The 26,374-nt window shown below is 43.1% G+C and overlaps 1 protein-coding gene across 1 annotated transcript in view; it reads left to right on the forward strand.

The window, feature by feature from the left end:
* mpp2b (MAGUK p55 scaffold protein 2b) overlaps positions 1 to 26,374 on the forward strand; it is a 243,735-nt gene that overhangs the window by 161,756 nt on the left and 55,605 nt on the right. Inside the window, exon 5 of the mRNA XM_080213341.1 lies at positions 11,550 to 11,777. Within this exon, the coding sequence (XP_080069467.1) occupies positions 11,550 to 11,777 (228 nt within the window). The remainder of the gene's footprint in view (positions 1 to 11,549; positions 11,778 to 26,374) is intronic.

Below are 26,374 nucleotides of genomic sequence, written 5' to 3' on the forward strand. Positions count from 1 at the left end.
ATAAGCAATTTTTTACTGACCCCAATACTAGATTCTCTCACAAGAGAAAACATCCCCTCTACACCGACCCTGTCGAAACTTCTCAGGATATTCTATGTATCAATCAAGTCACCTCTTACTCCACTTTCTGAACTCCATCAGATAAAAGCCTAACCTGTCCAACTTTCTCTTATAAGAACAACTTGCCCAATCCAGGTATTAACCTAGTCAACCTTCTCTGAACTGCTTCCAATGCATTTACATCCCTCCTCAAATAAGGAGACCAATCCTGTTGTCAGTACTTACAGTATATTAAATGAAACCACACAGTTCATCATTAACTCACTGTTTATTTGCCTTCGGGCTTTAATGTGCAAAGCTCATGGGATATTGCAACATGATACAGGTTGGTATAGGAAACTGCTTATGAATGATGAACTGCAGAAGGATAAATGTGGGCCTTGATGCAGTTGACACAGAAAATAATTATCATTAATGATCAGTGTGTGAAGAATTACTCCAAGAAATTATCTCAGAGTTATGGAATGTTAGCCATGATGTAGCGATGCTAGGGTTGGACTGGGGTGGGCATAGTACAAAGAACAGTACAGCACAGGAACAGGCCCTTCAGCTCTCCAAGCCTGCACCGATCATATTTACCAAACTAGACCAACTACTTATATCCCTCTGTTCTTGGTTTGTTCATATGCCTATCAAGATAAGTCTTAAATTTTGCCAACTGCCTCAACCACCTCACTTGGCATTGCATTCCAAGCCCCTGCCACTCTCTGTGTAAAAAACTTTCCCTGCACATCTCCACTGAACCTTTCCCCCCTTACTTTGAACTTGTTCCCCCTTTTAATTGTCATTTCTGGGAAAAAAAACTTCCAACTGTTCACCCTATCGATTCCACTCATAATTTTATAAAGTCCTATCAGGTCACCCCTCAGCCTCCCTCTTTCCAAGGAGAACAATCCCAGTTTATTCAATCTCTCCTCATAGCTAATACCCTCCATATCAGACAACAGCCTGGTAAACTTTTTCTGTACTCTCTCCAAAGTCTCGACGTTGTTCTACTAGTGTGGTGGCCAGAATTGGACACAGTATTCCAAATGTGGCCTAAACGATGGTTTATACAACTGTAACACAATTTGCCAGCTTTTACACTCAATGTCCCGTCTGATGAAGGCAAGCGTGCCATATGCTTTCTTCACCACGTTTTCCACCTATGCTGCAGTTTTAAGGATCTGTGGACCTGTACTCCCAGATCGTCCTGTGTATCTATGCTCTTGACAGTTCTGCCATTTATTTCATAGCTTCCACCTGAATTGGATCTACCAAAATGCATCATTTCGCATTTGTCCGAATTAAATTCCATCTGCCATTTCTCCGCCCAATTTTCCAGCCTATCTACATCCTGCTGTATTCTCTGACAATCTTCATCATTATCTGCAAGTCCACCAATCTTAGTATCCGCATACTTGCTAATCTGACCAGCTATATTTTCTTCCAGGTCATTTATATATATTACAAACAGCAGAGATCTCAGCACTGATCCCTGCAGAACATCACTAGTTACAGACCTCCATTCAGAAAAACTTCCTTCCATGCTATCCTCTGTTTTCTACGGCCAAGCCAGTTCTGAATCCAACTGGCTAGTTCACCCCTGATCCTGTGAGATTTAATCTTTTGCACCAGTTTGCCATGAGGGACCTTATCAAATGCTTCACTAAAGTCCATGTAGACAACATCCACAGCCCTTCCCTCGTCAATCATTTTTGTCACCTCCTCAAAAAACTCAATTAGATTAGTGAGAAGAGATCTTCCACATACAAAACCATGCTCTCTGTCGCTAACAAGACCATTCAGCTCCAAATGTGTATAGATCCTAATCTTAAGAATCTTCTCCAACAATTTCATATCACTGACATCAAGCTTACTGGTCGACAATTACCCGGATTATCCTTGCTATCCTTCTTAAATAATTCACTCACCTGATGACGGAGCAGCGCTCCAGGAGTTTGTGATTCCAAATAAACCTGTTGGACTTTAACCCGGTGTTGTGAGACTTCTTATTATAGAATGTTGTCATTGTAATTAACGTTTTTTTAACATATTACGTTGCCCTAAGAAGAAACTCACTTAAATTCAGTGAAAGTGTTCAGATCAATGTTAGACCAGTTCCAGGGGAAGAAATAACTGAGTTTCAAATAACAAAATGTAACTGTAAATTATTATTGGCATGGCTTGAGAAATTAATATTAAAATGGGAGCGAATTATTCTCCGATTACGTCACTATATAACACATCAGCTCTCAAATCTAAAGTTGGAAGCAAGACGTAACTGAATATTGTCACATTGTTGTGAGTATGATATTCCTGGCTTCTGTCTCCTTTTGGGGCACAGATTGTGATTTATAGAGACATAGAAAATAGGAGCAGGAGGAGGCCATTCAGCCTGCTCCACCATTCATTATGATCATGGCTGACCATCCAACTCACTAGCCTGATCCTGCCTTCCCCCCATATCTTTTGGTTCCCTTTGCCCCAAGTGCTATATCTAACTGCTTCCTGAAAACGTACAATGTTTGAATCCCAACAGCTTCCTGTGGTAGTGAATTCAATAGGCTGACCACTCTTTGGGTGAAGAAATTTCTCCTCATCTCTGTCCTAAACAGTCTACTCCTGGTTCTGGACACCCACATCATTGCATCTACCCTGTCTAGTCCTGGTAGAATTTTATAGTTTTCTATGAGAGCCCCCCCATCTTTTTTTTTCTGAATCCGAGCAAATAGAATCCTAACCAACTCAATCTCTCCTCATATGTCAGTCTCGCCATCCCAGGAATCAGTCTAGCAAACCTTCTCTGTATTCCCTCAAAGGCAAGAACCTTTTCCTCAGAAGAGGAGACCGAAACTACACACAATGTTCCAGGCACCTGTATAAGTGCAGCGAGACATCCCTGATTTATGCTAATCAAAGACAGAGCAATTTAAAAAGGCAGCTCGCCACTTCCTTCTCAAAGGCAACTAAGGATGGGCAATAAATACTGGCCTAGCCAGTGACACCCACATCCCATAAATGAATAAAACAAAAAAAAAATCCCAGTCAGTTCTGGTGAGTTACTTACCTTCTCGTAAACTTTTCACGATGGTGGTGGTATGTCAAATATCTAACTCACTGCCACAGTGAACATCAGCATTGATTCTGTTGATTATTAGTACGGAAGGCTGACAGAATGGCTCTAAATAGATGTGAATGTTAAGAGGTAACATGTTAAAGTAAATGCTAAGAGGTGGCAGGAAAGGAAGTTCACGATAAAGTTATTCTTTCCCTGGTGAAACGCAAACAATTAAACCTCAGTGAAGCTTTATTTCATGTGGCAGGAAAGCATAGTTCGTATGACCGATAGTTCAACTGACTAGATTATACAATTTTCCTAATAGTTGCTATCCTGTTTAGCAGACATAAAATACTCTGTCATATATTGTATATTGCTAATTCTACATAAGAACTAACATTAAGAATTAAAAAGATAGGACTTTATGCAGCAGTAGATTAAAACTGTGAAAGTCTCAATATTAATCCCAAAATCACAGGACTGAATCCCCAACCTCAACCCAATAGACTGTTGAATAGAAAGGTTAAGCCTCATGTTAATCCTCATCTTTTGGACAAAATGTTAGACTAGTAAAGACTTAGCCCCAATTCCATTAATGTGCCCGATTCTCTCTCTATAATATTTGTCACTAGAACATCCAGAAAATTTTGTGTGAATATTAGCCAATCGGACTGAGATGCCATTTTCATGTACTGAAACTTTTTCCATTAATTCGATTTTGAAGGAAAGTGCCTTCAAGATAATGAGCAGTGGTGCACATTTACAATGCAAAACCATGAAAAAATCCAAAAAAAAGGGTGGGATTCTCCAATCTCGTACTATCCAGAAAATCAAACTTTTGTGAATATTGGCTAACAGAACCAGTAAGCTATTGTACATCCTGAAACTCACATCACTAATTAGATTTTGAAGTAAAATGCTTGCAGTATAGTATTAGCCGTGACCCAACTTTACAATGCAATTTTCTTTTGCATTAAATTTGCCAATGACTACCTGTAAATACAATTCTATGAATACGCGACATACAAAATTGGCGCAGAGCCAAAGCCCTGTTCACTGCAGCAGGATCAGAGAACCCAGGCACGGGCAAGGTCGGAGTTTTCTGACCAAGAGCTCTTTTAAGCACACCCCGCGCCCCCCCCCCCCCCCCCCCCCGCCCCCCAAGGTTTATTTTTTAAAGATTTGAAGTTTATTTGTTATTAGTCACAAGTAGGCTTAGATTAACATTACAGTGAAGTTACTGTGAAAATTCGCTAGTCGCCACACTCCGGCGTCGGTTCAGGTACACTGAGGGAGAATTTAGCATGGCCAATACACCTAACCAGCATGTCATTTGGACTGTGGGAGGAAACTGGAGCACACGGAGGGTACCCTACACAGACATGGGGAGAAGGTGCAAATTCCAACTCAGCAGCAATCCAAGCTGAGAATCAAACTCAGGATCCCTGGTGCTGTGAGGCAGCAATGCTACATGCCATCATAGGTTGTCTACATAGCTGCTTTACACTGGGTGTAAAAAAATCTCATGATACTACTCAAAGAAGACCAGTGACTTTCCCTCCATTTTCCTGGCCAATACTGATCTCTCAACCACCATCATGTCAGATACTAATCTGAATGAACCATTAAAACTCAGGTACTTTAGAAGAAAAGAATGAGGAAGAAATTGGTTGAAGATAAACCAGGAAATGGAATTGAAGAAGTGAACAAAATACGAATAATGGCATAAAAGGAAAATGAAAGAATGCAAATGAAGATTATACAAACCTGTTCCACTGCTCGAGAAAATAATCTTTTCAACCCCTATCTATTTTGTATGTCGCGCATTCATAGAATTGTACATACAGGTAGTCATTGGTGAATTTAACTAAAAAAAAATTGCATTGTGACGTTGGGTCACGGTTAATACTATCCTGCAGGCATTTTATTTCAAAATCTAATTAATGACATGAGTTTCAGGATGTACAATAGCATATTGGTTCTGTTCGCTAATATTCACAAAACATTGATTTTCAGAATAGTCTCGTGACAGACGCTACAAGGAACGGAGACATTGTCACATGAACCTGTAAAGTCTCCTGGGACAGGTTAAATGCTGATAACATGCAATAGGTGCACTGGGATTATCAAACTGAACAATATTATACGGGAAGATATTCAGTAGAATCCTACAGTGCAGAAGGAGGCCATTTGGCCCATCGAGTTTACACCAAAAACAACCCCACCAGGCTCTATCCCCATAATCCCATGTATTTATTCTGCTAATCCCCCTGACACTAAGGGGGCGATTCTCCCAAACAAATTCTAAATGCTGAATTGGCGGGAAAATGGTGTAATTCATGACACTTTTTCAGTGGGAGTTCAGGTTCGAATCTCCCACACTGTGCAATGCAGAGGTCACAATCATGAATATCATTAAAAGCTCAGGGTTGAGGCCTATTCATGCTGGAGCCTGACAGTTCCGGAACCCTGTGCATGCGCAGTGGCCCCAAACTGTCAGTCTCCCAATTGCTGGCCAGCCCAGGACCCCCGTAGTGCTGCCCTTCACTACACCCCCACGGCCCTGTCGCTGCCTGCGCAAGCATTCCCGGGCCAGCCCTCACCCACTCCCACCGCCGCCCCCCCCCCCCCCCCCCCCCACGTCCCGTCCCGGAGCACCACAATCTCCAGCCACTCTTCCCCCTTCAGCGGTGATGATTCCCCCCCCCACACACCCCCACTGACCCCGCCTCCCTCCGCTGGGGGGGTGGAACCTCCTCCCCGGCAGTCTGCCCCCCTCCTCACCCCACACCGATCGTGGCCTCCCTCCACCCCAACTGATCTTATCTGCAGAATGGCAGCAGGGCCCCCAACCCCCACCAATTGCACGTAGGCCCTGCCCACAATAGGCTCTGTCCCATATGTCCCAATCACTTGGCCTCTGCTCCTAGGCCCACCCCCTTCACACTGCCCAATGCCTGGTGGGCAGTGCCACTTTGCCCCCTGGGCATGGTCACTTTGCCCCTTGGGCAGTGCCAGGGGATACAGGCTGACACTGCCAGGGTGCCCATGCCCAGGGAGCACCACCTCACCCGTTGCCTGACCCCCCTGGGGGCCCCGATTGCACCCCACCCCCTCACTCTGGCGAGATCCCCTGCTCGTTTCCCGAATGTTGGGAACTACTCTCAACCCCGCCAGAAGGAAGTACTCCTGGCGGGATGGGAGATGCAGTCGGGCCTGGAGAATTCAGTCCCGGGCCTGATAATGATATTTACATTACATAAAAAATAGATTAAAATGACTTACCTTCAGTGTAGTCTCGAATACATCTGCTCTCTGGCTGTGATAAACGCACATATGTCAAGAGCGCATGCGTGACTCCCACAAAATGGCTGACATGTGTATCTCCCAACCTGACACGCCAAAAAAAATGTACGTGCCGCGATGGGAGAATCAGGCCCTAAGTGTCAATTTAGCATGGCCGATCAACTGTGGGAGAAAACCATAACACCCAGAGGAAACCCACACAGACGCTGGGACAACGTACAAACTTGCAGCACCTGAGGCTGGAACTGAACCCAGGACCCTGGCACTGTGAGGCAATAGTGCTAACCATTGCACCAATGTGCCACCTAATATTTATTGTGTTGACCAGAAGATGATGGTTGGTTTAACCTTCTTTTCTGTGAGGCTAAAGTTACAGTTTTCTGATGTTTTGATTGACATTTAAATTTCCACATTCACTCAGAGTTCGAATCTATTACTGTAAAAGTTCTATCCTTATTGATTTTCTGGAAATTTCCACTGATTGGCACTTGAGGAAGAGAATTGCAACCACTTACGTGACTGGGAAGTAATCCTTCAGAAAATAGTGTTCCAGTTTTAATTTAGATGCTTCAATAATTAATGAAGGGACTGAAAAAGGTTCTGGGAAATGCAGAAATCCAGAAAAAGAATGTTCATTATTCCTCAGAATAATGATAACTTCATGCAGATTTTTCCCCACAATGTGAACTTTGTAAGATTAAATTACATACAAAAGATTTACAATGGCGATTTTAATCTTGGCAGCTCTGGACTATTATTTAAGAGCATAAGCATAAGAGCATAAGAAACAGGAGCAGGAGTAGGCCATCTAGCCCTTCGAGCCTGCCCCGCCATTCAATAAATTCATGGCTGATCTGAAGTGGATCAATTCCACTTTCCCGCTTTCTCCCCATAACCCTTAATTCCCTTGTCTATCAGAAATAAGAACATAAGAACATAAGAAATAGGAGCAGGAGTAGGCCATCTAGCCCTTCGAGCCTGCCCCGCCATTCAATAAGATCATGGCTGATCTGAAGTGGATCAATTCCACTTTCCCGGTTTCTCCCCATAACCCTTAATTCCCCTGTCTATCAAAAACCTATCTACCCGTGACTTAAATATATTTAGCGAGATAGCCTCCACCACTTCAACGGGCAGAGAATTCCAGAGATTCACCACCCTTTGAGTGAAGAAGTTCCTCTTCAACTCCGATCTAAACTGCACCCCCCTTATCTTGAGGCTGTGTCCTTTAGTCCTGCTATCCTTTCTAAGCTGGAAGAATCTCTCTACCTCTACCCTATCCATTCCCTTCATTATCTTATACGTCTCTGTAAGATTCCCCCCTCATCCTTCTAAACTCCAACGAGTACACACCCAGTCTATTTAGTCTCTCTTCATAGTCCAACACTCTCATCTCCGGTATCAGCCTAGTGAACCTCCTCTGCACTCCCTCCAAGGCCAATATATCCTTGCGCAAGTGCGGCATCCAAAACTGCACACAGTACTCCAGTTGCAGCCTCACCAGTACCCTGTACAGTTGCAGCAAGACTTCCCTGCTTTTATATTCTATCCCCCTCGCTATAAAGGCCAGCATTCCATTCGCCTTCTTGATCACCTGCTGCACTGCAGACTGGGTTATTGCGACTCATGCACAAGGACCCCCAAGTCCCTCTGCACCGTAGCATGCTGCAGCTTTTTGCCTTTTAAATAATAATCCCTCCTACTGTTATTTCTGCCAAAGTGGATAACCTCACACTTGCCAACATTATACTCTATCTGCATCCTCGCCCACTCACTCAGCCTATCCAGATCCCTCTGCAGACTTTCCACACCCTCCACGCAATTTGCTTTTCCACTCATCTTCGTGTCATCAGCAAATTTCATCACCCTACACTCAGCCCCCTCCTCCAGATCGTCTATATAAATGGTAAATAGCTGAGGCCCCAGCACCGATCCCTGAGGCACTCCACTAGTCACCAAATGGGAAGAAAATGGGCATTTAAGTGAGGAGAAAAATTGCAGCATGCTGCTATGAAGGGGGACCTGGGTGGCCTTGAACATGAATCACAAAAGGTTGGTTTGCAGGTGCATCAGAAAATTAAGAAGGCAAATGGAATTTTGTCCTTCGTTGCTTGAGGAATGGAGTTTAAAAACAGGGAGGTTATGTTGCAGCTGTATAAGGTGCTGGTGATGCCATACCTGGAGCACTGTGTACAGTTTTGGTCTCTTGAGAAAAAATATGCTGGCAGTGGAGGGGATGCAGAGGAGAATCACTGGGTTGATCCTGGAGTTAAGAGGGTTGGCTTATGAGGAGAGACTGAGTAGACTGGGAGTATACTCATTGGAAATCAGAAGAATGAGGGGAGATCTTATAGAAATATATCAGGTTATGAAGGGAATAGATAAGATACAAGTAGAGAGGTTTCCACTGTGGGGTGAAACTAGAACTGTAAGATTATTAATTAATCTTGTCTCAATGCAAATTACCAGTTCTAGAATTGCTTGCTCCCTGTTTGGCTCCAGAACGTAGAACTATAGAATCCCTACAGTACAGAAAGAGGCCATTTGATCCATCAAGTCTGCACTGACACTCTGAAATAGTATCCCATCCTCCCCTCTGCCCTATTCCCGTAATCCCGTGCATTTACCATGACCAATCCACCTAATCTGCACGTCTTTGGATTTCTCGGAGGAATCGCCTTGAGTACACTTGATAAATGCATTTTCCCACCTACTTCTGCAAGGCTGATTTACGCAATCTCTTTGCTGCTTAAGGTCTGCCATGATTATTGTGCTACCTTACACAGCCCATTTTTGGAGCAGAAATTCTAGCCAGTTCCCAATCAGGGTAGCACTGTGGCACAGTGGTTAGCACAGCTGCCTCACAGCACCGGGGACCAGTGTTCAATTCCGACTTTGGGTAACTGTGCAGACCCTACATGTTCTCCCTGTGTCTGTGTGGGTTTCGTTGGGGTGCTCTGCTTTCTTCCCACACTCCAAAGATGTGCAGGTTAAGTTGATAGGTCATGCTAAATTTTCCATTAGTATCAGGGGGGTAAGCGGGGTTATGGGGATAGGGCCTGAATAGGTTGATTGATGGGCTGAATGGCCTCCTTCTGCACTGTAGGGATTCTATTCTATTTCTCCCTGTATAATCTGTTATAAAGTGTAACTACCGTTAAGAGGTCTATAAAATACTCCCATAAGTGACCTTTCACCTATCCTATTTCTTATCCCCATTCAAATAGATTCTGCAACTTGCTGTTTTATAAGACTGTTAAGAAATAGGAACAGGAATAGCCATTTGTCTTCTCGAGCCTGCTCCATCATTCAATAGGATGATCTGACATCCTTCACAACACAGTGGCACAGTGGTTAGCACTGCTGCCTCACAGCACCAGCACCCTGGGTTTGATTCCCGGCTTTAATCACTGCCTGTGGGGAGTCTGCACATTCTTCCCGTGCCTGCGTGTGTTTTCTCTGGGTGTTCTGATTTCCTCCCACAGTCCGAAAGACATATTAGTTAGGTGCACTGGCCATGCTAAATTCTAAATGCTCAATGTATTCGAACAGGTGCCAGAATGTGGCGATTTGGGGATTTTCACAGTGACTTAATTGCAGCGTTAATGTAAGTCTACTTGTGACACTAATAAATAAATTTAAACTTAAACACTTCCCTGCCCTTTCCTGTAACCATTAATTGCCTTATTGGTCAAAATCTGCCTTAAGTATACACAAAGACTCTGGCCCAACAGCTACTCTCCAGAGTGTGGACAGCATATCCCCCAGAAACAAAACTGGCGCGGAGCTGACATGCTCACCCTGATTCACTCTGCAGCCATAACAAGTTGCAGGGTGGGCCAGCGAGAGCTGAGTGGAACCCCTGCTCTTCATTGGGGCAGATGTTCTGCTCCCTGGAGCATCGTCAGGGGCAACTGCCAGAACTCCAGAAGGAAACAAAGATTAAGGCCTATGGTTTCCCGGAGCAGGTAAGTCTGGGAACCTGGGCTGGAACAGTTTGGGTAGGTTAGAGAGAGGAATAATGGGGGTGGGAGGAAGCGAGGTGAAGCGGGCGTTAGGGGACTGGTGTTGGGGTCATGGATGATGTGGATTTAAGGGAAGGAGCATTCAGAAGGAAGGGGGTGGAGGGTGAAATCTTATCACAAAATGGCAGAGTGTTATTTCTGGTGAGGAAGCCAGCATGTTTCTCTCCAGAGAAACTGGTCGATTTTCTTTCCAGATTCTACCTCACACTGCCAACACAAATCAAGAGGACACGATTCACACCAAAGGTTTAAACATGCCGACAACTCAGAGATCGGGGCAACATCTTTAAAGGACACTCTGATCATAACTGCAATAAACCTCCCCACACCCTACCACTGAGGCCTCAGGGGCCCACCTCCGCATCACCAAACAGAGCCAGCATTGACTCTGACCTCCACCACCCCCACCACAACCATTGGCCACTTCTCTCTCTCTCCCCCACAAGCATCAACTTTCTGGCCACTGGGACGCTCCCGGCTCAGAAGCACAGCAGCATTAAACACTCCCCTCGTGCTGTGGTGTATCTTCATTATCATATTCCATTTCATCCTTTGCTTCACACGTGTAATCTAGCTTTTGTACTAGTAAGAAGTCCCACAACACCTGGTTAAAGTCCAACAGGTTTATTTGGAATCATGAGCTTTTGGAGTGCTGCTCCTTCCTCAGGTGAGTCACTCTTTTGCTCTGAATAAACCTGTTGGACTTTAACCTGGTGTTGTGAGACTTCTTACTGTGCCCACCCCAATCCAACTGGCATCTCCACATCATTTTGTGATAGTGGCAAACTTCTGTAATCATTGAGGCATTCACATAGGGATTAAATAAGACTTAGTGGCGAAGGTACCGTCAGTTGAAGCTGCAAAGTCTCCTTGGACAAGTTAAATGCTAAGAAGTACAATGGGATCATCAAAATTGAACAGAATTTGGCGTCAACTTTTTCCATCGAATGTAGCTGAGAAAAATAATCATGTTTGATGCTGTGGTGTGACTGAGTTTCAGATGTTGCATTGTCTAATTGAATTACCATTCTAACCCTAACAAAATTGTAACTAAAAAAGCGGTTGTTCGGGAACAAGTGGTTGCCATGTTAATAATGAGCAATACTTGTCCTTTCCAGGGAGTGACGTTCAGGGTTGAAAACAGTGAGCTTGTGATTGCCAGGATTCTCCATGGAGGCATGATTGACCAGCAGGGTCTGCTTCATGTGGGCGACATTATCAAAGAGGTGAATGGAAAAGAGGTTGGAAATGATCCAAAGGTCCTGCAGGAAATGCTGCAGAATGCCAGTGGAAGTGTCATCCTTAAGATCCTGCCCAGCTACCAGGAACCGCATCCTCCGCGACAGGTAAGAATGGCAGCTGTTCTGCTGTTGGTGGAGTTTTCAAGGTAGTGGGATTACCATCAGGAATTTCAGACAATACAAGACTCACAAAGCCAGTGTCTCAGTTTAAAGACGTAACTTTTATTTTGACCAGTGGCCACTCAGAGGAACTATCGCAGTGTCCTAGCCCCCACCAGCATAGAACAGCCAGGTATCTCCAATAAGTTCTGATGTCTATAGTTCAAGATAGGTCAATTATACATTTTCTTATCAGATACATCCAGATTTCATTAGTTTTGAATCAATCATCTTTAATATACATACATCAACAATAATCCCTGTGATATACTCCATCCAACTGCATCTTACTTTCTGGCATAATGGTATTGCCTATAAAATCCGGACGTATCTTCCCATTTTTGCTAACTCAACTTCCTGTATCCCCTACAATTTTTAACATGAGCCACAACTTTTAATGTGAACATTCCATAAATTCCCCTACAGGTCACCGCCAAACTAGATTAACCCATGATTCATGTCTGGGCATGCATCCATCTTGTCTGGACAGTGAACAAACACTATTCGTGAATTTTGGTTAAGTGCTCTGAATGTTCTTAACATTAAAAACTCTGCCGATAAAACCTGCATATTTCCAAGGTTTCAATATTCTCTTATAATATGGCTTTGTCCTAACGTCCTTTACCATGATGCTATGCAAAAATCTGCCTTTGGCTAAAGTGAACAATGGTTCTTAAGAGTACAACAATACATTAAAAATATTAGCATATGTGTTTTTAAAGGATGGCACAGTGGTTAACACTGCTGCCTCACAGCGCCAGAGACCTGGGTTTGATTCCCAGGTTGGGTCACTGTCCGTGTGGAGTTTGCATGTTCCCCACATGTCTGCGTGGGTTTCCTCTCACAGTCCGAAAGACATGCTGGTTAGGTACATTAGCCACACTAATTTCTTAATCAGTGTACACGAACAGGCACTGAAGTGTGGCAACTAGGGGATTTTCACAGCAACTTCACTGCAGTGTTAATGTAAGTCTACTTGTGAATAAATAAACAAACTAATTCATACGTAAATAAACTAATAAATCACAATCACTTGTTTAAATCTCTTGCTGCATTTCATATATGTGTAAACTGCTTTCTTGTTAGCTTATAAGTCTGCCGTAAACTCTTTTAACTCAATGCTCGTAGGTCTGTCAGCATCTTAATGTATAATGATTTAAAAACTGAGGATTTCTCCATTTACACCTATTTAGTTGCTTTATTTTTATTCATTCATGGGACATGGGTGTTGCTAGCTGGCCAGCATTTATTGCCTTTTGATAATTACTCTTGAACTGAGTAGCTTGCCAGGTGATTTCAGAGGGCAGTTGAGAGTCAACCACATTGCTGTGGCTCTGGAGTCACATGTCACCCAAACCAGGTAAGTACGGTAGATTTCTTTTCCCAAAAGGCATTAGTACACCAGATGGGTTTATCCGACAATTGACAATGGTTTCATGGTCATCACTAGATTCTTAATTCCAGCTATATTTTTCATTGAATTTAAATTCCGTCAACTGCTGTGGCAGGATCCGAGCCCAGATCCCCAGAACATTAACTGAGTTTCTGGATTAATAGTCTACTGATAATACCACTAGGCCATTGCCTCCCCAAATAATGATGGAAGATTCAGCTATATGAATATTGTCAATGATTAACATTAGACTTCCTTTTTCCCCTTTTGTTCATTGAATAATCAATCTCTAGATTCATTTGATTTAATGGAGACATTTTGGTAATGAGCTGAGGTGCACAGTGCAGGGCAGAGCAAAATTAAAAAGAGTAGGAGAGAAGGAATGAAACAATCTCGAGGCAAAATGATACCAAGCGTGGAGGCTGAAAAACATGCAGAGTATAAGCAGTGTGCTTAGGATGTCAGAATCGCGACCACTAAGCAAATCTTTGCCCAGCTCAAGGAAGGTTCCGAACAAAAGGAGGACAAAAGAACCGCTTCAAAAACACCTCCAAGCTTATCTCAAGAAATGCAACATAGATGTCAACGCCTGGGAGACCCTCGCTCAGAAGAGGAACTTCCTGATGGAAGTGACACAATTCTTTGGGGACACCTGATGGCAATTATTGATGGTTCACTAATGCCTTTCCAGGAAGGAAATCTGCCGTACTTACCTGGTCTGGCCTACATGTGACTCGAGAGCCACAGCAATGTGGTTGACTCTAGAATGCCCTCTGAAATGGCCTGGCAAGCTACTCAATTCAAAGGCATTAAATGCTGGCCAGCCAGCAATGCCCATGTCCCATGAATGAATAAAAATAAAGCAACTAAGTAGATGGAAGTGGAGAAATCTTAATAGGTTAATAAAGATTTTTAAACCATTATACATTACGACTCTGATAGAACCACCAGCATTGAGTTAAAGACTTTACGACACTTACAAGCTAACAAGAAAGCAGTTTACGCACATATGAAATGCAGTAAGACATTTAAACAAGTGATTATGATTTGTTAGTTTATTTATGTATGGACATTAACGCTGCAATGAAGTTGCTGAGGCCCAGGAAAGGAGCCAGGGAAAGGAATGTCAGTGATTCAGAGTCCAAAAATCAATCCCACTTCCCAGAAGCACCTGCCAAGTGTGTGGTTGAAAATGCGGCTCGAAGATTGGGTTTATCAGCTATGCAAGGACCCTCAGAACTCATGACCAGTAACACTGAGTTTCTTAGGTATTAGCGAGTGATCCCCAAAGAAAAAGATAGAATAAAGTCAGATTAAGAACAACTCCATCAAGCTACAAATGAAGAACATGGTGACATAGTGGTTAGCAGTGTTGCCTCACAGCGCTAGAGACTGGGGTCCAGTTCCTGGCTTGGGTGACTGTGCAGAATCTGCATGTTCTCCCTGTGACTGCGTAGGTATCACCCGGGTGCTTCAGTCTCCTCCCATAGTCTGAAAGGCATGCTGGTTAGGTGCATTGGTCATGCTAAAAATTCTCCCTCAGTGTACCCAAACAGGTGCCGGAGTGTGGCGACTGGGGGATTTTCCCAGCTTAATTGCAGTGTTAATGAAAGCCTACTTGTGACATGAATAAATAAACTTTAAATTATGGATTTTGGCTGTGGTGTTTTAAGAGGGAGATATCATCATGTTGGAATGCTTTCTGCCAACCAGCCTTCCTGAAAAAGCCAGGATTTTGCAGCCTTGGGACATCACTGAGAAATTTCGCAAAGGTGGCCATAGGTGTTTTGTTTGCTCACACGAGTTAGCATAAGTAGGGCTTGGCAGGGTAGCGCATGAAGTGCATTGTATAATGGATGGGGTGACTTATGGTTGGTCTTTTCTCATCTTTGTTCATAAATCTTATTGCAAACATAAAATTGGCATACAATTCCTGAAACCTTGTTCCGTTTAGCTCTGAGAAACAGTCCCATCGAACTCCAGCAATCATTATGGCTTGGCCCAGTAAATCCAAGTCTGATTTAAAACTTACAAATCACAATTCTTATCCGAGTTCCCATTAGGTTTAGTGAACTTCACCTTACTAGCTCATTTTTCAATCAGAGATAGTTGCACATCGCATTTGATTTACACTAATTTTAATTAGCTTATTTAGCTTTTTCAAATTGTCCCCAAAACCTAGAGATTAAGAAGGTGAAGAGGGAATACGTTAGAAATAAAAGCATTTTCCCTAAATAAATACGTACTTTAAAAGTTAAAGCCAGCCTAGACAAAGCGTCACCTGGACGCGAAACCTCGGCTCTTTTCTCTCCTTACAGTTGCCACCTGACCTGCTGAGATTTTCCAGCATTTTCTCTTTTGGTTAAAAGTTAAAGCAATTGATAGCTCAGGAGATTTATCCAGATGGTTCAGCCTAACGCTACAAGAAATAGGAACAGGAGTAAGCTGCTTGGCTTGGCCTGCCCTGCCATTTAATGGAATCGTAGCTGATGCAACGCTCCTCCCATCTACTTTCCTGCCCTTTTCCAAACCCTTGATTTGCTTACAGATCAAGCATCTAACTATCTCAACCTTAAATATATACAAGGTCTCTGTCCCTACAGCTCTCAGTGGCAAGGAGTTCCAAAGGCTCACTATCTTTTCAGAGAAGCGATTCCTCCTTATCTCAGTCCTATATTGGTGCCCTTAATTCTGAAACTATGCCCTCTGGTCCTAGGCTGTCCCATGAGAGGAAACATCCTCTCAATGTTGACCTGTCAAGCCCCTTAAGAATCCTTTATGTTTCAATAAGTTCACCTCTCATTCTTGGGATATGATTAAATGGTATCTTTCGTTAAATAAGGGGATCAAAACTGCTCTCAATGCACCAGATGTGGTCTCACCAGTACCTTGTATAATTGCAGCAAAATTTCCCTACTCTTAAATTACAACCCCCTTGAAATAAGGGCCAACTTTCCATTAGCCTTCCTGATTACCTGTTGCCCTGTGTGCGCTAGCATTCTGTGTTTCATGTACAAGTCCTCCCAAGTCCCTTTCTGCAGTTTTTCTCCATTTAAATAATACTCAGTTATTTTATTCTCTCTTCCAAAATGAACAATTTCACATTTCCCACATTTTACTGCATTTGCCAACTTGCTGTCCACTTAGTTAACCTATCACTAACTCTTTGTAAACTGTTTGTATCCCTCTCGCAACTTGCCTTTCTGCCTATTTCACCAGCAAGATGGCACAGTGGTTAGCACTGCTACCCCACAGTGCCAGGGACCTGGGTTCAATTCCAGCCTTGGGTCACCAGTTGTGTGGAGTTTGCACATTCTCCCCATGTCTGCGTGGGTTTCGTCCAGTTTCTCCAGTTTCCTCCCACAGTCCAAAGATGTGTGGCTTAGGTTGATTGGCCATGCTAAATTGCCCCTTAGTGTGAAGAGGTACTAGCAGGATAGATATGTGGGATTATGGGGATAGGGTCTGGGTGGGATTGTGGTCAGTGCAGGCTCAATGTGCCAAATGGCCTCCTTCTGCACTGTAGGGATTTTATGACGTGCTGTGCTAGCTCATCTGAATGTTGCAGTTGGCTTCAATGGCCTTGGTATTTGGGCAAAATTGGAAAAAAGCAAAAGAAAATCTTGTTACAAAAAGAAGTGAAGGGAAAAATGACTGATTATTAGATTACAGGGTTTTAATGTGGATCAGAAATGAGCTATTTGCCTCATCTTAGCTTATCCAGAGAAAAGGAGCCTATCATATTCCTACGCACATAACAAATACGTCCTGGATTTTCTCCCACTCCACCATACTCGGAAATCTATATCATGCATTATTATTTTATAGTATTAGACAGCAGCCTCTTGCCTCCTCTTTATAGTACCTTCAGAGCTTGAGCAATTTCATACTAACTAGAACTGATTGACAAACTGGACTGACTTGCAATGAGCTTCTGAATGCAAGTCTCTAAAAGGGCCCAACGCTATTTATGTTACCCCCTAACAAGTGTTGACTGCTTCCTGACCCAGCCTCTATTTATCACTAATCTGCATTTCTCCATGGAAATTGAATTGTTTTATGCTTACAGCCCTCTGTGAAACTTGGCTGAAAGAACTTTTCAGAAGCCTAGCCAGGCCATGCCACAAGGCTTCCTCCAGCCACCTTGCATTGTTGCTTCCCTCATAGGGCGGGAAAGTGGAATTGAGGATTATCATATCGGATCAGTCATGATCTCATTGAACGGTGAAGAAAACTTGATGGGCTGAATGGCCGCCTTCTGCCCCTACATCTTATGGTCTTCATAAAAATTGAGGTTGGTTAGGTGGGGACTTCCCCTTTTTAGATCAACATTTGCCATTATTTAACAGATTCCTATTGAAAGCCTGAGGTTTATTCCTGCTAATCCATTCTGTCACTCTATATCAACTGACAGGTTTCTAATTCACAGAATGTTTACAGCACAGAAGGAGGCCATTTGGCCCATCGTGTCTGCACCGGTTCTCTGAATGAGTCTAGTGCCATTCTGCCTGTAATCCTGCACGTTCTTCGGATAATAGTCTAATCCCCTTTTGTTTGAACCTGCCTCCACTACTCTATCTCAGGCAGCATGTTCCAGACTTTAACTAGCCGCTGCTCAAAAATCTTCTTTTTTAACCTATCGCTTGATGATAGTTGTCTGGATCAGCACATTTTTCTATTTCCAATCTGACAAGACATCATGCCCATAAACATTTCACACATCTCAATCTCCGTCTCCTCATACCCTAAAGATGAATGTGGCCACTGTTAAAATCTCCCTGCCCTTTGAATAAAATATGAAAGCTTTTTTTCCTCCTGTGGAACTGGCCATTTTTTCCCCATTATTACCTAATACCACAGGGCAGGTAAGTTTTTTTTATTAATGAAGCGCTGGTGATATCTTGTTTGAAATCGATACAGTACATCATTTTTAGCAGTTAAATTATGCAATAAATGTGAATACATAGATCTTAAATTTGAATTGGAAGTCATCTTCACTATTCTAACCCTTCATTACAAAGCTGCTTTTATGTCTTGAGTGAAATAGGAAACTTAAAACCACTTTTGATTAAATATAATCCAGGCATGATGAAATACAATTGCAAATCTGTGAGAGTTCAGGAGTTTATACAATATTAAACTGAATCCCTTGTAGTCGCCATTTTAGCATTTGGAAACTATTTTATGCCCCATAAACATTTAAATACTCTGCATAAATTCTATTCTTTAATATGTATGGAGTTTGTGCATTCTCCCCGTGTTTGCGTGGGTTTCCTCCTTTTGCTCTGGTTTCCTCCCACAATCCAAAGGTGTGCAGGTTAGGTTGATTGGACTTGCTAAATTCACCCTTAATGTCCTGGGATGTGATAGGTTAGAGGGATCAGCAGGGTAACTAAGCAGGGTCACAACCTAGGTGGGATTGATGTCAGAGCAGGGCCGAATGGCCTCCTTCTGCAGATTCTGTGATTATCCATCTGACTCTTAAAAAGGAATGTGTGAGTGCTTACAGTAAGGGCTGGGTTTCCACTTTCTGCAACTCAAGAGTAAACTTCTGGCAAAAAAAACAAGCTAGGTCCACGACATAAATAAAGTAATTGTAACCTTTTTCACCCCAATCAGCACAAGTTCTTCCACTGGGCTCCCTCTATATGAGAACAGTTTTCCCAATGTTCATTTTCTGCATCGCTTCATAATGAACATTTTTAAACATTGTGAGTCAGTGATGGGTAAAATTCTTAACAATAACATCAGTGATTAACAAGAACAGGCCTGTCAAATCCCTCCGTCTGTTTGACAGCTTTATTAAATCCAATTGGGCATTGTGCAATACAAATGGTGCTTTGCCATAGGTTTGAGGCCAGCATTGTGCTCATTCCAAATATTTAAGCCTTATGACAACATGTGATTATATTTCAGTAATCTGATAATTTGCACCCTTTGAAATGTTGTCTGCTATTTTCTTTGTTCCGTAAGAATTGTCACTCACTTTTGTTAACCTTTGATTGCTCGCTGTTGTTTTAGATACAGTGCTAGATCGTTTGTCCCATATCTGTGACCATAGTTATCGTAACATGCAATCAGCTGAGTGGTTTGAGAAGTTATCAGCTGGGATGGAGAGCAGTGCAGCACCTCATCTTGCAGAGCTGATACAAATTGAGCAGGCTACATCCCGCAGAAGTGTGCTGTATTTCAGTGAGGACCCCCACGCTGTCCTGAATTATCTCATCTGTCTTTCTAGCTTTAGTCCCATTATTCTTAGCAGTGTAAATTAATATTCTTGGTGCAGGCAACATTAGTTCCAACAATAGCTCAGTAACGATCGCCAAGTCCAATGTGCTGTGTGAGTACGATAATTTTGTTGGCAATTAGTTTTATCTGTTGGACTTGGTTGTTGAAACAATAAATGAGAACCATCATCTCTCACACTGCGCCACTATCAGCATAGTTTTGATGGGTGCAAATTGGCAAATTACATTGACATATCTGAGCATATATTTTTCATATTCGAATAAGGATCCCTTTCAAATGATTCCCAAAACCATCATGCAATGCTTTTTTTTAATGCTGCGTATTCCTGTGAATATTTTTCAGAAGTCTTGAAATGAGCAACACAACAAGGTTCGTTACAATGTCTTAGAAACATAGGAAATAGAAACAGGACTACGCCATTCAGCCCTTCGAGCCTGTGCTGCCATTCATTTTTATAGAATCCTACAGTGCAGAAGGAGACCATTCAACCCTTCGAGTCTGCATTGACCACAATTCCACCCAGGCCCTATCCCCGTAACCCCACGTATTTACCCTAGCTAGTCCTCTTGACACTAAGGGGAAATTTTAACATGGCCAATCCACCTAACCCACACATCTTTGGACTGTGGGAGGAAACTGGAGCACCCGGAGGAAACCTATACTGACAGGGAGAAGGTGCAAATTCCACACAGACAGTGACCCAAGCCGGGAATCGAACCCAGGCCCCTGGTACTGTGAGGCAGCAGTGCTAACCACTGTGCCACCATAAGGGGATCAGGGGATATATAAATATATATCCCCGATCAGGGAATATAAATATCCCCTGATCCTGTCTTCCCCCCATATCCCTTGATCTCTTTAGTCCCTAGAAATATATCAAATTTCTTCTTGAAATCAGATATTTTGATCTCAATTACATTCCATGGTAGTGAATTCCACATATTTACCACTCCCTAGGTGAAGAAATTTCTCCTCATCTCAGTTCTAAAAGGTTTACCCCTTGTCCTCAAACTATGAGTTTTAGCTGTAGACTCCCACACCTTAAGTAACATTGTTTCAGAACCTACCCTCTCTAACACTGTTAGAATTTTATAAGTTTCTATGAGATCCACTCTCACTCTTCTAATCTCCGATGAATAGAATCCGAACTGACTTAGTCCCTCCTCATATGACAGACCTGCCATCCCAGCCTGGAATCAGCCTGGTCAACCTTTGCTGCACTCCCTCTATCGCAAGGACATCCTTCCTCAGATAAGGACACCACAACTGCACGCAATACTGTGGCTTCACCAAGCTCAGTTTTATTGCAGTAAAACATCCCTATTCCTACACTCAAATTCTCTCGCTATGAAGGCCAATGTACCATTTTGCCTTCTTTACTGCCTGCTATATCTGCGCGCTTACTTTCAGCGACTGATGCACGAGGGTGCCAAAGTCTTGCTGAGTATCCACCTCTCTCAACTTACACCCATTTAAAAAATAATCTGCCTTCCCATTTTTGCTACTGTAGTGGATAATCTCACATTTATCCACATTACACTGCATCTGCAAGGCATATGGCCACTTGTGGGTGCCCTCCGGGTGCTCCGGTTTCCTCCCACAGTCCATAAGACGTGCTGGTTAGGTACATTGGCCATGCTAAATTCCCCCTCAATGTACCCGAACAGGCGCCAGAGTGTGGCAACGAGAGGATTTTTGTAGTAACTTCATTGCAGTGTTAATATAAGCTTCTCCAAATCACACTGAAGTATCTGCATCACCTTCATAGCTCACCACCCCCTCCATCATCTGCAAATTTGGAGATAACACATGTAGTTCCCTCTTCCAAATCATGAACATATGCACTGACACCCGGCTCTGTCTCACCACAGTGCTTGACTCCTCACTGTTGGAAAATTATCACGCTGCCTGTCTCACATCCAGTACTGGGCGAACAGAAATGTGTTATGAAATATTGGGAAGCTGAAGCCATTGTTATCATCACAATCTCCCCAGCCCCGTGCTCCCATCACCAGCTCTATTTCCTACTGCCAACTCCATCCCTCTCCTCAGCAAATGACTGAGGCTGAGCCGGAGTATTCACAACCAAGGAGTCATTTTCTGACTCTAAGATGATCTTCCAGCCACATATCCAGGCCATTACTCATACCACAAGTTTCCTCCTATTGTAACATTCCTCTGCTTCTGACTCCATTTGTCTGCTGTTGGAACACTCATCCATGCCTCATTGTTACCTCTATTCCTTTGCCTTTAGATTGGACTCCCACATTCTACCCTCAGTAAAGTTGAGCTTAGCAAAAACTTTGCTTCCCTTACTCACAAGAAATCAATTTCATCTGTCACTCTTAAGCTAGCTGACTTGCAGTAAGTCCTGACCAAGTGATGCCTTGATTTTGAAATCCTCAACCTTGTTTTCAAATCCCTCTATGATCTCACTTTTTCCAACTCTGTAATCTCCTTTGACTTCACAACCTTTCCCATTTTGCGATTATAGAATTCCTAGAGTGCAGAAGGAGGCCATTTGGCCGATCGAGCTGGCACTGACAATAATCCCACCCAGGCCCTATTCCTGTATCCCCACGCATTTTCCCTGCTAATCCCCTGACACCAAGGGGTAATTTAGCATAGCCAATCAATATAACCTTCACATCTTTGGACTGTGGGAAAAAACCGGAGTACCCAGAGGAAACCCACACAATCTAATTCTGGTCTGTTGAACATGTCTGGTTTAAATTTCTCCATCATTAGTTGTGTTACCTTCAGTTGTCTCAGCTCTGAACTTTGGAGCACTCTCTGCCTCACTACCCTTTTTCTCTCCTTTGAGATACGCCTTAAAAATCTACCTCTTTGACCAAGCTTTAGGTCTTCAATCCTAATTATTGCCTTACATAATTCATTTTGAAATAATGCTTAATAGCATTCCTGTGAAGTATCTTAATAGATTTTATGTTAAAAGCACTATAAATACAAATTCTTGCATATTTTTAAAGTGATTGGGCTGTTATCATTAAAAAGATAGAATATACATTGGATACAATATAGAATCCCTACAGTGCAGAAGGAAGCCATTTGGCCCTTCGAGTCTGCACTGACTTTCCAACAGAATATCACACCCAGGTCCCATCCCCATAACCCCACGTATTTACCCCACTAATCCCTATAATTTACACATCTTGGGACACTAAGGAGCAATTTAGCATGCCCGATTCATCAACTTGCACATCTTTGGATAGTGAAGGGAAACTGGAGCACCCAGAGGAAACCAAGGCAGATCTTGGAAAATGTGCAAACTCCACACAGACAGTGACCCAGGGCTGGAATCAAATCCAGGTCCTTGGTGTTATGAGGCAGCAGAGCTAACTACTATGCCACTGTGCCGCCAAGTTTAATAAACAATTGCCCTAACTGAGTGAATAGTTTATAATATTGGCGTCATAGATCTACAAACATAAGCTTAATAAATGATGGCAGAGTGATTGGCATTGATGCCTCACCTCCAGGAACCCAGGTTCAATTCTGATTTTGGGTGACTGCCTGTACTGACATTCTCCCCATGTCTGCGTGGGTTTTTCTCCGGGTGCTCCAGTTTCTTCCCACAGCCCAAGGATGTGTAGGTTAGATGGATTGGTGATGGTAAAATGTGTGGGTTCATGGGGATAGTGCAGAGGAGAGGGCCTGGGTAACAGCACTCTGTCAGAAAGTTTGTGCAGATTTGATGGGCTAAATAGCTTCCTTCTGCACTTTAGGAGTCCTGTGATGCTACAAAATGCTGATTTAACTCAATTAAAATGAATTTAACTGAGGACTGATGTGGGGATAATGAAAAGGTTGTTGCAATCAAGAATTAAGCATTTCAGGTCTCTGATAGAACTAATTTGTGTGACATTAAGTTCCTTTGGATTCCCCAAGCAATGTTCTTCAACAACAACTGTGCACGTGTGTAAAAATTAGGTGAGGAAAAATTGTGTATTAGCAAACAAAATTTGGTACTGAATCATTTGAGTTATATAGGCATATAAAAATTTTGTCAAAGTGGATGATTTTAGGGAGCATTCTAAAGTAATGGAGAGAGATATAGGAATTTAGGAGGAAAATTGCAATCCAAAGAGGTCATTGGCCTTTAAAGGAGTTAGTAGAATCTTATTAGTTGCAATAGCATCCGCTTGTGGCCATTTGTGTACGTATATACAGTCAAACTGGAATAAACTAGTTTTTTTTTCCAATGAGTACTTTGAGCTTGACGCGCTGTACGCAGTCTCTTTTCTATCCTGCAAAGATGTAACAATCAAAATTTTTTTTAAATTTTAGTTATTAGTCACAAGTAAAGCTTACATTAACATTGTAATGAAGTTACTGTGAAACTCCCCTAGCCGCCACACTCCGGCACCTGTTCAGGTCAATGAACCTAACCGGCACGTCTTTCAGACTGTGGAAGGAAACCAGAGCACCTGGAGGAAGCCCCCCCAGACATGGAGAGAACATGCAAACTCCACACAGACAGTGGCCCAAGCCGGGAATCAAGCCTGGGTCTCTGGTGCTGCGAGGCAGCAGTACTGAGCAGTGTTGCACCATGCCGCCCCGGGTAATGTAATGGGATTGTGGATTCCCTAGCCAGACAAATTTGGGTTTGAGATGTTTCCAGCCAACAGAGAAACTGTAAGGTTTTATTTTGCTGAGAAAAGGTTTTAAAATTCCTGGGTGGGATTTTCCAGCCGCGTTTGCCCCAAGGCCAAAAATCTCACCCAAGGTCAACGGACCTTTGCGTAGTCCATGTCCCGCCCGCTACAATTCCCGTGGCAGGCGGGATGGGAAATTCCAACCCCTTTCTGTGCAAAGGCTGTTTGTACACATGGGTGGACCAACCTTCAAAGATGTCCAGATCAGCAGATATTATTGAGCAACTGGAAGAGATATGTCATGACTGAGAGTCTTCCTGTGCGTATGCAGAGTGGCTAGCAATGTATTTCATTGCTAACAACATCCCTGGCACTCCTGATAACCTGACTGTTAATAAAGGTTCCAGGTCAAAGATACCACATTGGTGCAGGGTTGCCAGGAATTAAAGACCAATCTCCTCGACACTGCTGTGTGGAGGATATTCAAAAGATTTAGAAAGGTTTTTCTTGTCCTTTTTTTAACATTTCCCTTTACTATTAAAACTGGGAGTGGGGGAGGAAGTTTTGCCTGCTGATCGATTATCATCCAATTGGGTAATGAGTCTTTCTGACTGGCTGAGGAAGGCAGTACGTCACAAGAATGGATAAGTCGGCCAACTAATGGCAAGAACGTGGGGACAAGTCATGTTGAATCCTCCAGGAATACATTTAATCACAGTTGGCAACCCTATATTGGTGTCGCTTTTTCTTTCAGCTCACCACAGGAATCCTGAAAAGGTGCTAATTGATTCGTGCACAAGCAAAGGCTGCAAGTTTGCCTTGTCACAGTGATTAATCATGGAATTTTAATTTGTAAATGAGAAGCAGTTTACATGTAGATACAATCTGCATGTTTAATTTGCTTGAATTCATTAAGTGGGCTGTGGAATAATTGTTTATGGTGCAGATGACATTTTTACCTCAAATAAAAATGAACCTTTACTTTTCAGTCTGTCTAAGCTTCAGTGCTGATGTGGCGATGCCGGCTTTGGACTGGGGTTAACGCAGTAAGTAGTCTCACAACACCAGGTTAAAGTCCAACAGGTTTATTTGGTAGCAAAAGCCACTAGCTTTCGGGCCTCTGACCCTTCGTCAGGTGAGTGGAGAGTCCTGATCACAAACAGGGGATGTAAAGACACATATTCAGTTTAGAGTCCTTACATCCGCTGTTTGTCATCATAACTCTTCACTCACCTGACGAAGGGTTAGAGGCCTGAAAACTAGCGGTTTTTGCTATCAAATAAACCTGTTAGACTTTAACCCAGTGTTGTGAGACTTCTCACTAAGCTTCAGTGCCAGATGATTTCAGCCGACTATGGGTTACACGTGGAATGTATTTATAAACTGGAATTCAACTTTACTGAAAGTGCCTGATGACAAAAGAAAAACTTGGATTCATGTGCCACCTTTCACAGCCCCTGGCTCATCCCAAACCTCTTTACACCCAGTGATGGCACAGTGGTTAGCATTGCAGCCTCACAGCTCCAGGGACCTGGGTTCAATTCCTGGCTTGTGATTCCCAGGATGTATAGATTAGAGGGATTAGTGAGGTAAATATGTGAGGTTACAGGGTTAGGGCCAGTTGCAGACTAGATGGGCCGAATGGCCTCTTCTGCACTGTAGGGATTCAATGAACTACTTTTGAAGTATAAACAGAAAATACTCGACAGACTCAGAAGTCTCACGGCATTGGACTGGGATAAGCACAATAATAAGTCTCACAACACCAGGTTAAAGTCCAACAGGTTTATTTGGTAGCGAACGCCACAAGGTTTCCGAGCTCTGAAAGCTTGTGTCTTATGCTACCAAATAAAAGTGTTGGACTTTAACCTGGTGTTGTGAGTCTTACTATTGTGCTTATCCCAGTCCAACGCCGGCATCTCCACATCATACTCAGAAGGTCAAGCACCATCTCTGGTGAAAAAGAGAGTCAGTGTTATTTCAGGTCGGTGATATTCCACTAAAACTGTTCTGAACGTGACACAGTGGTTAACACTGCTGCCTCACAGCGCTGGGACCCGGCTTCAGTTCTAGCCTTGGGTCAATCTCTGTGTGGAGTTTGCACATTCTCCATGTGTCTGTGTGGGTTTCCTCTGGTTGCTCCGGTTTCCTCCCTCACTCCAAAATTGAGAGGGTTAGGTTGATTGGCCATGTAAAATTGCCCCTGAGTATCAAGGGAATTATCAAGTTAAATACATGGGGTGACCGTAAGATATAGGAGCAGAATTAGGCCATTCAGCCCATCG

Source organism: Carcharhinus amblyrhynchos, chromosome 27, assembly GCF_965287045.1.
Source record: "Carcharhinus amblyrhynchos chromosome 27, sCarAmb.v2.hapA, whole genome shotgun sequence".
In the NCBI taxonomy this organism is placed as follows: domain Eukaryota; kingdom Metazoa; phylum Chordata; class Chondrichthyes; order Carcharhiniformes; family Carcharhinidae; genus Carcharhinus; species Carcharhinus amblyrhynchos.